The 14,368-nt window shown below is 40.6% G+C and overlaps 1 protein-coding gene across 2 annotated transcripts; it reads right to left on the reverse strand.

The window, feature by feature from the left end:
• Nucleotides 1-12,100: 12,100 nt before the first annotated feature.
• Nucleotides 12,101-14,128, reverse strand: LOC148295748 (LOB domain-containing protein 29-like). 2 transcript variants are annotated; one of them, XM_088250066.1, is made up of 3 exons: nt 13,221-14,128; nt 12,571-12,724; nt 12,101-12,470 (listed from the first exon to the last, which is right to left on the reverse strand). In XM_088250066.1, the coding sequence occupies exons 1-3, from the start codon at nt 13,223-13,225 to the stop codon at nt 12,183-12,185; spliced, it is 447 nt and encodes a 148-aa protein (XP_088106192.1). In that variant the 5' UTR covers nt 13,226-14,128; the 3' UTR covers nt 12,101-12,182. The 2 variants fall into 2 exon arrangements, with proteins under 2 accessions (XP_088106192.1, XP_088106191.1); XM_088250065.1 differs by lacking the exon at nt 13,221-14,128 and having other exon boundaries at nt 12,571-13,214.
• Nucleotides 14,129-14,368: the final 240 nt, after the last annotated feature.

Below are 14,368 nucleotides of genomic sequence, written 5' to 3' on the forward strand. Positions count from 1 at the left end.
TGTTTTCTTTTTCTTTTTCGTTCTGCAACCTTACTCTTTTATTTCCGGAAAAAAAAAAAAAAAAAACAACCAAAAAAATAAAAACAACAATAATGCAGTAGAAGTCATTTCTTCACAGTGCTCGGTGTCTCGACCATTGGAGCTTTGAGTTTGGCCCTATGGTTGTCCTCTTCTGGATTTTCACGCACAGCCTCTTGGGGCTCATCACTTGAGCTCCCAAAGATCGCACTCTTAGCTTGAGCGTAACGTATCTCGCGATCTGCTTGCTTGCGTTTACCCGGTCGGTCTAGGTCCTCCAGCTGCTTTCGCATGTCGCGAGAATACAACTCTACCATCTTTGATAGGTTTTTATTCTCGTCCCGCAATACTTCTAGCTGGTGTCGATTCACCTCCACTATCCTTGCCCTCTCCCTTTTCAAGCTTTTTATAGCACTCTGACACTCTTCAACCATACTTCGCTCCGCCGCCAACTGACCCTTTAGCACCTCTACCTCATGGGACTTCGCAAGTAGGCGATGACCCAAACTTGCGACTGTTGCCGTACTCTGCACGCTCAGTGCCAGGGCATCGCTCACGACCCGGTTGTCATCCCTTGTCCCCAGCACACGTATATCTTTAGGAGTCACTAAATTTCTAGCCACTCCAATGGCAACATCGTTGTCCAGGAGTATTGAGTCAGTTACTGTCACAGGCCCCCGTGCGGAAGCAAAGTAGGGCATCCATACTGGTGCCGCTGCTTGGCCTCGTGTCTGAGTCGGTGGAGCTAGGTTGAGATCCAACGAAAATGGGTAGTTAGAGGCCATTTGATTTCTCACTCTTTGTTCTTCTTTCTTTTCTGTTTTGTGTGTTTCTGAGTTTGTGTTTTTCACCCGTTCTTTTTACCTTTTTATAGACTTAGTCTGCTAAACCCTAGCCGCTGCGGTTCTGGGTTATGCGCAGCCCTTACGGCTTATCTCTATTTGTCGCCGCACCCGTTTCCCAACCCCCCTTAATTGCATTTTCACCTTTCACCACCTTCAAAGTGAAAAAGTCATCCCGCTTCACCCAAGAGGCCAATAATTCTAGCTTGGGGGATGTGAAAGCGGCCTCTGCGCGCCGACACGTCCCTCACCTCTTTTGATTTCGGATCGAGCCCCAAACTTGGGCAACACCATAATATGGTGGGAGGAGTCATTTGGTGAGTTTTGAGTGAAATCCAATCGCTAGAAGTAGGGAATATACCAACCACTCCAATTAGGAACGAACTGCCGTTGAACTTAAATTGTCCAATTTCTCACACCTATTGATTTCGGATTGAGCCCAAAACTTGGGCAACATCATAATATGGTGAGAGAAGTCATTCGGTGAGTTTTGAGTGAAATCCAATCGCTAGAAGCATTGAATACACCAACCACTTCAATTAGGAACGAACTGCCGTTGAACTTGAATTGTCAAATTTCTCATACCTATTGAATTCGGATCGAGCCCCAAACTTGGGCAACATCATAATATGGTGGGAGGAGTCATTTGGTTAGTTTTGAGTGAAATCCAATCGCTAGAAGTATGGAATACACCAACCACTCCAATTTGGAACGAACTGCCGTTGAACTTGAATTGTCCAATTTCTTACACCTATTGATGTCGGATCGAGCCCAAAACTTGGGCAACATCATAATATGGTGGGAGGAGTCAATTGGAGAGTTTTGAGTGAAATCCAATCGCTAGAAGTATGGAATACACCAACCACTCCAATTAGGAACGAACTGCCGTTGAACTTGAATTGTCCAATTTGGAATACCTATTGATTTCGGATCGAGCCCAAAACTTGGGCAACATCATAATATGGTGGGAGAAGTCCTTTGGTGAGTTTTGAGTGAAATCCAATCGCTAGAAGTATGGAATACACCAACCACTCCAATTAGGAACGAACTGCCGTTGAACTTGAATTGTCCAATTTCTCACACCTATTGATTTCGGATCGAGCCCAAAACTTGGGCAACATCATCATATGGTGGGAGGAGTCAGTTGGTGAGTTTTGAGTGAAATCCAATCGCTAGAAGTATGGAATACACAAACCACTCCCATTAGGAACGAACTGCCGTTGAACTTGAATTGTCCAATTTCTCACACCTATTGATTTCGGATCGAGCCCCAAACTTGGGGAACACCATAATATGGTGGGAGGAGTCATTTGGTGAGTTTTGAGTGAAATCCAATCGCTAGAAGTAGGGAATATACCAACCACTCCAATTAGGAACGAACTGCCGTTGAACTTGAATTGTCCCATTTCTCACACCTATTGATTTCGGATTGAGCCCAAAACCTGGGCAACATCATAATATGGTGAGAGAAGTCATTCGGTGAGTTTTGAGTGAAATCCAACCGCTAGAAGTATGGAATACACCAACCACTCCAATTAGGAACGAACTGCCGTTGAACTTGAATTGTCCAATTTGGAATACCTATTGATTTCGGATCGAGCCCAAAACTTGGGCAACATCATAATATGGTGGGAGAAGTCATTTGGTGAGTTTTGAGTGAAATCCAATCGCTAGAAGTATGGAATACACCAACCACTCCAATTAGGAACGAACTGCCGTTGAACTTGAATTGTCCAATTTCTCACACCTATTGATTTCGGATCGAGCCCAAAACTTGGGCAACATCATAATATGGTGGAAGGAGCCATTTGGTGAGTTTTGAGTGAAATCCAATCGCTAGAAGTATGGAATACACCAACCACTCCAATTAGGAACGAACTGCCGTTGAACTTGGATTGTCCAATTTCGAACACCTATTGATTTCGGATCGAGCCCAAAACTTGGGAAACATCATAATATGGTGGGGGGAGTCATTTGGTGAATTTTCAGCGAAATCCAATCGCTAGAAGTGTGGAAAACACCAACCACTCCAATTAGGAACGAACTGCCGTTGAACTTGAATTGTCCAATTTGGAACACCAATTGATTTCGGATCGAGCCCAAAACTTAAGCAACATCATAATATGTTGGGAGGAGTCATTTGGTGAGTTTTGAGTGAAATCCAATCGCTAGAAGTATGGAATACACTAACCACTCCATTTAGGAACGAACTGCCGATGAACTTGAATTGTCCAATTTCTCATACCTATTGATTTCGGACCGAGCCCCAAACTTGGGCAACGTCATAATATGGTGGGAGGAGTCATTTGGTGAGTTTTGAGTGAAATCCAATCGCTAGAAGTATGGAATACACCAACCACTCCAATTAGGAACGAACTGCCGTTCAACTTGAATTGTCCAATTTGGAACACCTCTTGATTTCGGATCGAGCCCAAAACTTGGGCAACATCATTATACGGTGGAAGGAGTCATCTGGTGAGTTTTGAGTGAAATCCAATCACTAGAAGTATGGAATACACCAACCACTCCAATTAGGAACGAACTGCCGTTGACCTTGAATTGTCCAATTTCTCACACCTATTGATTTCGGATCGAGACCCAAACTTGGGCAACATCATAATATGGTGGGAGGAGTCATTTGGTGAGTTTTGAGTGAAATCCAATCGCTAGAAGTATGGAATACACCAACCACAACAATTAGGAACGAACTTCCGTTGAACTTGAATTGTCCAATTTCTTACACCTATTGATGTCGGATCGAGCCCAAAACTTGGGCAACATCATAATATGGTGGGTGGAGTCAATTGGTGAGTTTTGAGTGAAATCCAATCTCTAGAAGTATGGAATACACCAACCGCTCCAATTTGGAACGAACTGCCGTTGAACTTGAATTGTCCAATTTCTCACACCTATTGATTTCGGATCGAGCCCAAAACTTGGGCAACATCATAATATGGTGGAAGGAGTCATTTGGTGAGTTTTGAGTGAAATCCAATCGCTAGAAGTATGGAATACACCAACCACTCCAATTAGGAACGAACTATCGTTGAACTTGAATTGTCCAATTTCGAACACCTATTGATTTCGGATCGATCCCAAAACTTGGGCAACATCATAATATGGTGGGAGGAGTCATTTGGTGAATTTTGAGCGAAATCCAATCGCTAGAAGTATGGAATACACCAACCACTCCAATTAGGAACGAACTGCCGTTGAACTTGAATTGTCCAATTTGGAACACCAATTGATTTCGGATCGAGCCGAAAACTTAAGCAACATCATAATATGGTGGGAGGAGTCATTTGGTGAGTTTTGAGTGAAATCCAATCGCTAGAAGTATGTAATACACTAACCACTCCAATTAGGAACGAACTGCCGTTGAACTTGAATTGTCCAATTTCTCACACCTCTTGATTTCGGACCGAGCCCCAAACTTGGGCAACATCATACTATGGTGGGAGGAGTCATTTGGTGAGTTTTGAGTGAAATCCAATCGCTAGAAGTATGGAATATGATAAGCTCATAATTTCATACATATACATGCCCTATTTACTTACTTCTTTTGCTTAGTTTCTTAGATTTCTAAGTTATTTGCCTCCCTTTGTGTGTTTTGTAGGCAAATAGAGCAAGAGAACATAATCCATGCAATTCAAGCATGTTAAGGCCTAATTTTGATGAATGGATGAAGAGCTTAAAGACAAACTCATTTTGGCTATAGCCCCCTCCCAGTCCAGTTCCGTAGGTCACATTGTAATATTTGTTTCAGCAACCTACACAGCTCGGATGAGGCCGCATTCTTCATGAAAGTTGTTCCAATGGGTGTGTACTATAACATATCCAAAATTCAGCCCCATTGGATAAATCTGGAGTCCGTTACCTAGCAAACACAGAACCATGCTCAGGATGGATCTTATCAGCGCGGAAAATGAGTTAGCAATGTGTTTCGGCCTTAACTTCCTCCTCCGACCTTGGATTGGCCCAAATGATATATGGCTGGAAAGAACACATTCTGAACTTCAAGTTTGAGTGCTTAAAGTCTTAATTTGCTTAAGGGAAGCCCAAGTTGTAAGCCCTTGAAGTTGCTGGTCATGCTGACCTCAGCATGTGCTGGTTGGATGCTTGGTCATGGTGAGCTAGGTATGAGCTATCATTTCTGGTTGGAAGCTTGGTCATGGTGACATGAAGATGAGCTAGGGCTGCTGGTGGGATCTATTGGTGAAGTGCATCAACCAATTCAAGATTTTCTAATACAAGTGCATCACCCAATTAAGATTTTCTAATACAAGTGCATCACCCAATTTAGATTTTCTAATACAAGTGCATCAACCATTTCAGATTTTATAAAACAAGTGTTGTATGCATTAGCCATATTGAATTCAGATTTTCACTTCCCCTAGGCCTATAAATAGGGAAGTTCTCTAAGCTTGTAAACACACCCCAAGGGGGGGAGCTCTCAAACACATGTTCTTCCAAAATTCTCTAAAGTTCCCAAACACTTTCTTCTCCCTCCTCAAAGTTCTCAAACACTTCCTTTCTTCCTCAAAGTTCTCTTAGTTTCCTTAATGTTTTCTTAGTTGTAATTTATTTTTCTTGTAATGTACATTCTTTCTTAAGTATTCAAGTTTAATTAGTTTCCAAGTTTCAATTATGGTTTTTGTTCTTATTCATTATGCTTATAAGTTAATATGCTAGTTTGAATGATTGATCACCATTTAGGCTTGCATGTTAGCTATCTTGGTTTGAATTAAGAGTATACACCATGCTTTAATTCGAATTGAACTATGAATAGGAAGAGTATGTATGGACATTCGACAACAGGGATTAGATACATGCTTGGTTGTTTAAAATGTTCTTCTATGCTTAATGGGTTCCTAATGCTTAATTTTAGGTTAGACAACAAATGATCAAATTAGGGAATTAGGAACACAAGGTTATGACCACACACCATGGCTTAATCATACTTTAGCTAGAATCAATCCATTAATCTAATTGAACTTGGGAACTTATCTGCTTGAGTTAGTTATTTCTTTCTTCATTGTTTTATTTATTTCCTTTCTTTTTCATTTCTGTTTTGTGTAGGGAAACTAAATTGGATCATTCAATCACCAATCCTCGTGGGATCGACCTCGCACTTACATACGCTATACTACCAAACGGCTCGTGCACTTGCGAGTATCACAAGTTGAGGATGCAACTGAATCCATTTTGGTGCAGCTGTATCTACACAACAGAATACACCAACCACTCCAATTAGGAACGAACTGCCATTGAACTTGAATTGTCCAATTTGGAACACCTCTTGATTTCGGATCGAGCCCAAAACTTGGGCAACATCATTATACGGTGGAAGCAGTCATTTGGTGAGTTTTGAGTGAAATCCAATCACTAGAAGTATGGAATACACCAACCACTCAAATTAGGAACGAACTGCCGTTGAACTTGAATTGTCCAATTTCTCACACCTATTGATTTCGGATCGAGCCCCAAACTTGGGCAACATCATAATATGGTGGAAGGAGTCATTTGGTGAGTTTTGAGTGAAATCCAATCGCTAGAAGTATGGAATACACCAACCACACCAATTAGGAACGAACTTCCGTTGAACTTGAATTGTCCAATTTCTTACACCTATTGATTTCGGATCGAGCCCCAAACTTGGGCAACATCATAATATGGTGGGAGGAGTCATTTGGTGAGTTTTGAGTGAAATCCAATCGCTAGAAGTATGGAATACACCAACCACACCAATTAGGAACGAACTTCCGTTGAACTTGAATTGTCCAATTTCTTACACCTATTGATTTCGGATCGAGCCCCAAACTTGGGCAACATCATAATATGGTGGGAGGAGTCATTTGGTTAGTTTTGAGTGAAATCCAATCTCTAGAAGTATGGAATACACCAACCACTCCAATTTGGAACGAACTGCCGTTGAACTTGAATTGTCCAATTTCTCACACCTATTGATTTCGGATCGAGCCCAAAACTTGGGCAACATCATAATATGGTGGGAGGAGTCATTTGGTGAGTTTTGAGTGATATCCAATCGCTGGAAGTATGGAATACACCAACCACTCCAATTAGGAACGAACTGCCGTTGAACTTGAATTGTCCAATTTCTCACACCTATTGATTTCGGATCGAGCCCCAAACTTGGGCAACATCATAATATGGTGGGAGGAGTCATTTGGTGAGTTTTGAGTGAAATCCAATCGCTAGACGTATGGAATACACCAACCACTCCAATTAGGAACGAACTTCCGTTGAACCTGAATTGTCCAATTTCTCACACCTATTGGTTTCGGATCGAGCCCCAAACTTGGGCAACAACATAATATGGTGGGAGGAGTCATTTTGTGAGTTTTTAGTGAAATCCAATCGCTAGAAGTATGGAATACACCAACCACTCCAATTAGGAACGAACTGCCGTTGAACTTGAATTGTCCAATTTCTCACACCTATTGATTTCGGATCGAGCCCAAAACTTGGGCAACATCATAATTTGGTGGGAGGAGTCATTTGGTGAGTTTTGAGTGAAATCCAATCACTAGAAGTATAGAATACACCAACCACTCCAAATAGGAACGAACGGCCGTTGTACTTGAATTGTCCAATTTCTCACACCTATTGACTTCGGATCGAGCCCCAAATTTGGGCAACATCATAATATGGGGGGAGGAGTCATTTGGTGAGTTTTGAGTGAAATCCAATCGCAAGAAGTATGGAATACACCAACCACTCCAATTAGGAACGAACTTTGGTTGAAATTGAATTGACCAATTTCTCCCACCTATTGATTTCGGATCGAGCCCAAAACTTGGGCAACATCATAATATGGTGGGAGGAGTCATTTGGTGAGTTTTGAGTGAAATCCAATCGCTAGAAGTATGGAATACACCAACCACTCCAATTAGGAACGAATTGCCGTTGAACTTGAATTGTCCAATTTGGAAGACCTATTGATTTCGGATAGAGGCCAAAACTTGGGCAACATCATAATATGGTGGGTGGAGTCATTTGGTGAGTTTGGAGAGAAATCCAATCACTAGAAGTATGGAATACACCAACCACTCCAATTAGGAACGAACTGCCGTAGAACTTGAATTGTCCAATTTGGAAGACCAATTGATTTCGGATCGAGCCCAAAACTTGGGCAACATCAAAATATGGTGGGAGGAGTCATTTGGTGAGTTTTGAGTGAAATCCAATCGCTAGAAGTATGGAATACACTAACCACTCCAATTAGGAAAGAACTGTCGTTAAAATTGAATTGACCAAATTCTCCCACCTATTGATTTCGGATCGAGCCCAAAACTTGGGCAACATCATAATATGGTGGGAGGAGTCATTTGGTGAGTTTGGAGAGAAATCCAATCGCTATAAGTATGGAATACACCAACCACTCCAATTACGAACGAACTGCCGTTCAACTTGAATTGTCCAATTTCTCACACCTATTGATTTCGGATCGAGCCCAAAACTTGGGCAACATCATAATATGGTGGTAAGAGTCATTTGGTGACTTTTGAGTGAAATCCAATCGCCAGAACTATGGAATACACCAACCACTCCAATTTGGAACGAACTGCCGTTGAACTTGAATTGTCCAATTTGGAACACCTATTGATTTCGGATCGACCCCAAAACTTGGGCAACATCATAATATGGTGGGAGGAGTCATTTGGTGAGTTTTGTGTGACATCCAATCGCTAGAAGTATGGAATACACCAACCACTCCAGTTAGGAAAGAACTGCCGTTGAACTTGAATTGTCCAATTTGGAACACCTATTGATTTCGGATCGAGCCCAAAACTTGGGCAACATCATAATATGGTGGGAGAAGTCATTTGGTGAGTTTTGAGTGAAATCCAATCGCTAGAAGTATGGAATACCCCAACCACTCCAATTAGGAACGAACTGCCGTTGAACTTGAATTGTCCAATTTGGAACACCTATTGATTTCGGATCGATTCCAAAACTTGGGCAACATCATAATATGGTGGGAGGAGTCATTTGGTGAGTTTTGAGTGAAATCCAATCGCTAGAAGTATGGAATACACCAACCACTCCAATTAGGAACGAACTGTCGTTGAAATTAAATTGACCAATTTCTTAGACCTATTGATTTCGGATCGAGCCCAAAACATGGGCAACATCATAATATGGTGGGAGGAGTCATTTGGTGAGTTTTGAGTGAAATCCAATCGCTAGAAGTATGGAATACACCAACCACTCCAATTAGGAACGAACTGCCGTTGAACTTGAATTGTCCAATTTGGAACACCTATTGATTTCGGATCGAGCCCAAAACTTGGGCAACATCATAATATGGTGGGGGGAGTCATTTGGTGAGTTTTGAGTGAAATCCAATCGCTAGAAGTATGGAATACACCAACCACTCCAATTAGGAACGAACTGTCGTTGAAATTAAATTGACCAATTTCTTAGACCTATTGATTTCGGATCGAGCCCAAAACATGGGCAACATCATAATATGGTGGGAGGAGTCATTTGGTGAGTTTTGAGTGAAATCCAATCGCCAGAAGTATGGAATACACCAACCACTCCAGTTAGGAACGAACTGCCGTTATACTTGAATTTTCCAATTTGGAACACCTATTGATTTTGGATCGAGCCCAAAACATGGGCAACACCACAATATGGTGGGAGGAGTCATTTGGTGAGTTTTGAGTGAAATCCAATCACTAGAAGTATGGAATACACCAACCACTCCAATTAGGAACGAACTTTCGTTGAAATTGAATTGACCAATTTCTCCCACCTATTGATTTCGGATCGAGCCCAAAACTTGGGCAACATCATAATATGGTGGGAGGAGTCATTTGGTGAGTTTGGAGAGAAATCCAATCACTAGAAGTATGGAATACACCAACCACTCCAATTAGGAACGAACTGCCGTAGAACTTGAATTGTCCAATTTGGAAGACCAATTGATTTCGGATCGAGCCCAAAACTTGGGCAACATCATAATACGGTGGGAGGAGTCATTTGGTGAGTTTTGAGTGAAATCCAATCGCTAGAAGTATGGAATACACCAACCACTCCAATTAGGAACGAACTGCCGTTATACTTGAATTTTCCAATTTGGAACACCTATTGATTTTGGATCGAGCCCAAAACATGGGCAACATCATAATATGGTGGGAGGAGTCATTTGGTGAGTTTGGAGAGAAATCCAATCGCTATAAGTATGTAATACACCAACCACTCCAATTACGAACGAACTGCCGTTCAACTTGAATTGTCCAATTTCTCACACCTATTGATTTCGGATCGAGCCCAAAACTTGGGCAACATCATAATATGGTGGTAAGAGTCATTTGGTGACTTTTGAGTGAAATCCAATCGCCAGAACTATGGAATACACCAACCACTCCAATTTGGAACGAACTGTCGTTGAACTTGAATTGTCCAATTTCTCACACCTATTGATTTCGGATCGAACCCAAAACTTGGGCAACATCATAATATGGTGGGAGGAGTCATTTGGTGAGTTTTGAGTGAAATCCAATCGCTAGAAGTATGGAATACACCAACCACTCCAGTTAGGAACGAACTGTCGTTATACTTGAATTTTCCAATTTGGAACACCTATTGATTTCGGATCGAGCCCAAAACTTGGGCAACACCACAATATGGTGGGAGGAGTCATTTGGTGAGTTTTGAGTGAAATCCAATCGCTAGAAGTATGGAATACACCAACCACTCCAATTAGGAACAAACTTTCGTTGAAATTGAATTGACCAATTTCTCCAACCTATTGATTTCGGATCGAGCCCAAAACTTGGGCAACATCATAATATGGTGGGAGGAGTCATTTGGTGAGTTTTGAGTGAAATCCAATCACTAGAAGTATGGAATACACCAACCACTCCAGTTAGGAACGAACTGCCGTTATACTTGAATTTTCCAATTTGGAACACCTATTGATTTCGGATCGAGCCCAAAACTTGGGCAACATCATAATATGGTGGGAGGAGTTATTTGGTGAGTTTTGAGTGAAATCCAATTGCTACAAGTATGGAATACCCCAACCACTCCAATTAGGAACGAACTGCCGTTGAACTTGAATTGTCCAATTTCTCACACCTATTGATTTCGGATCGAGCCCAAAACTTGGGCAACATCATAATATGGTGGGAGGAGTCATTTGGTGAGTTTTGAGAGAAATCCAATCGCTAGAAGTATGGAATACACCAACCACTCCAATTAGGAAAGAACTGTCGTTGAAATTGAATTGACCAATTTCTCACACCTGTTGAATTCGGATCAAGCCCAAAACTTGGGCAACAGCATAATATGGTGGGAGGAGTCATTTGGTGAGTTTTGAGTGAAATCCAATTGCTAGAAGTATGGAATACACCAACCACTCCAGTTTGGAACGAACTGCCGTTGAACTTGAATTGTCCAATTTCTCACACCTATTGATTTCGGATCGAGCCCAAAACTTGGGCAACATCATAATATGGTGGGAGGAGTCATTTGGTGGGTTTGGAGAGAAATCCAATCACAAGAAGTATGGAATACACCAACCACTCCAATTAGGAAAGAACTGTCGTTGAAATTGAATTGACCAATTTCTCACACCTGTTGAATTCGGATCAAGCCCAAAACTTGGGCAACATCATAATATGGTGGGAGGAGTCATTTGGTGAGTTTTGAGTGAAATCCAATCGCTAGAAGTGTGGAATACACCAACCACTCCAATTCGGAAAGAACTGTCGTTGAAATTGAATTGACCAATTTCTCACAACTATTAATTTCGGATCGAGCCCAAAACTTGGGCAACATCATAATACGTTGGCACTACAAGAAAAAAGTCATTTCACAACGCGCAATGTGCGTTGTGAAAACATATTGACAACATGCGGCGCACGTTGTTGAAGCCGATGTCGTTAAAAGGTGTAGGGCTTTCGACAACATGCGTTGAACGTTGTCGTTTATTTTGGCGCTCGTTGTGAACAACATTAACCACAACACGCGCACGTTGTAGGAGCGATTGACAACAACGTGCCGAGCGTGTCGTCTTATAATATTATGACAACATGTCTGTGCTCGTTGTTGTTTATGTTTTGACAACAAGCAATGAGCGTTGTTATATCAAATATATATGTTTTTTTAAAATAATTACCAAAATTACCTGATAAAAGTATAATTTATCTATAAATAAAAGCTCTATGATAAACATAAATATTTCCTTACTTCACATTCATAAGGCATCCCAGAATACAAAGCTTTCATTCAAAAGATAAATAAGGAGTTTCATATACATATTATAGAGTTATATTCATCCCAATTATTCTAATTGTGAATGTAGCTGGAAACCACTGATTGAAGCTCATCAGCATCCTGAAAACCCCATTGCTTGTTGTATTCATCCCATTGCCTAATTTCATTCTCATAGTATGATGTAGTTCCAGGATTATTGATGTGGGTTGAATTGAATTGTGGCATGTAGTTGGATGAATTTTCTAACTCATGAAACCAACTTTGAGCTGCTTGATTAGGGTTTGCTACAGCAGAGCCATTGACAAAGCTTTGAGCTGCTTGATCCTTGAGGAAAGCTAACTGTGCTTGTAAGTCAACCACCTGAAAAGTTCAAACCAAAAGCATATACTCATCAGTTACTTCAACATCCAATCTGAACAGAAACCCAATCTGAACATACAAAGGGTACTAAATGATTAACCTGCTGTTGGAGAGCAAAAATATGTGAAACACAACCATATATGGGATCTTGAAGCCTGGCTTCAGCTTCATGCCATATCGTCGTTGCGGCCTCGCATCGATCGCTCAACGGAAGGGTTGCTAAAAGCCTCGACACATTGCTTGCACCAAAAATCCTGTGGATGGCAGAAAAATGGGTATGTCCCTCTTCATAGCAGAAATAAGGCGCAAAAATACACCCTTCGACACATTTTCTTCTCAAGAACTTGCAGGCTCCACAGGGAGAAGCAAGGCCACCCATGGTTATGATGATCTTTTTTAATTGGTGCAAATGAACTTCGAAAAAATGTTTTGTAATTCCTACATTATATACGTGATTTACAGCATTAACGGTGATTTGTGCCCCGCATTATCCGCGATTTTTGTTTTTGTTTTTACCGCAGACATGGTGATTTGTGCCACGCATTATCCGCGATTTCTGTTTTTGTTTTTACCCCATTATTGATTGTTTCTGTTTTTACAGAACTTTGGGATCCTACCTCAGACATGCTGTACAAAACACTCCAAACAAAACACTCCAAGAGTTCCCACTATGTGAATAAAATATTAACAAGAACTAGATAAATCTACCTCAGACATGCTGGTCTAATGTCTATGTAAAGACATCCCTACCTCATTAAATAAATCTAGCAGATCCACATAGTAGGGCTTTCCCCTAAAGTGCTTTTTGAGAACTCTCGGGATATGGTTGCGCAGTAGGGCCATCATTCACAGCAATCATGCCAATCAAATATTAACAATAATGGAAATTAGAATTTTCAAAGCAATTATGTCTTTCTATGGATAAGAATACAAGTTATGTGTCAGTTGTTGGCTGGGATATATATCTCCATGTCTGGAGCTATTTGATTCTAACTGAAGTATGTCAAAATCTCTCTTTAATTTTTCAAGGAAACAACTAAAAATCTCTCTTTAAACTTTCAAAACTAATAATTAACATTGTTAACAAAGAAAAGAAGAAAAAGATAGCTTGCAATCATCCATATCACAAGAACAAAGGATTGTTGACAGGAAAATGATGAGTGATATAGAAATTTAACCAATACGAAAACAAAACAAAGCAGAAAAATAATAACTTACCTCTGCTGCTACGGTCCTTGCCTCGACCAGATTTGCTTTATTCCCAGCTAGTGCCATAACCATGTTTGTAATTCCTACAAGAGAAGAAATAAATTTTAAATTTCTGTTTTAAGATGGATTTGACTAAACCTATCTAGCAAAAAAATGAAACACAAAAACGATTCAGACAGAATCAAATCTGAACACAGAAAGGCTAAATATCCTTTAATTTTAGTGATCTGACGGTTTGGAATCTGATTCCAAATATACAAGAATTGAACCCAGATGTACAAGATCTACAAGATAAACTCATATGGAAGAAGAAAGAAGAGAGGGATAGGGAAAAAAAAAAAGGTAGAAGAAAAGAGAGAGAGTGTCGGCACCGCACAGGGAAGAGAGAAAACAAGAAAAAAGAGAAAGAGAAAGAGAAGAAAGAAAAAGAGAAAGAAAGAGAGAGACTGTCGGTGGCACAGGGAGAAGAGAAAAGAAGAAGAAAAAAGAGAGAATATAACAACCCACTATTTTCCGCCAATTTTTTATTTATTTAATAAATTAATATAATTTTGACAACACGCTTCGTGCGTTGTAGAACTTAAAACTACTACAACATGCAAGGCCGCGTTCTGAAAATAGCTCTATTCTATATTTTGACAACACGCTATACACGCACGTTGTTATAAATTGTATAATACAACATGCTG

This window comes from Prunus avium, chromosome 3 (genome assembly GCF_965620075.1).
Source record: "Prunus avium chromosome 3, drPruAviu1.hap1.1, whole genome shotgun sequence".
Lineage (NCBI taxonomy): Eukaryota > Viridiplantae > Streptophyta > Magnoliopsida > Rosales > Rosaceae > Prunus > Prunus avium.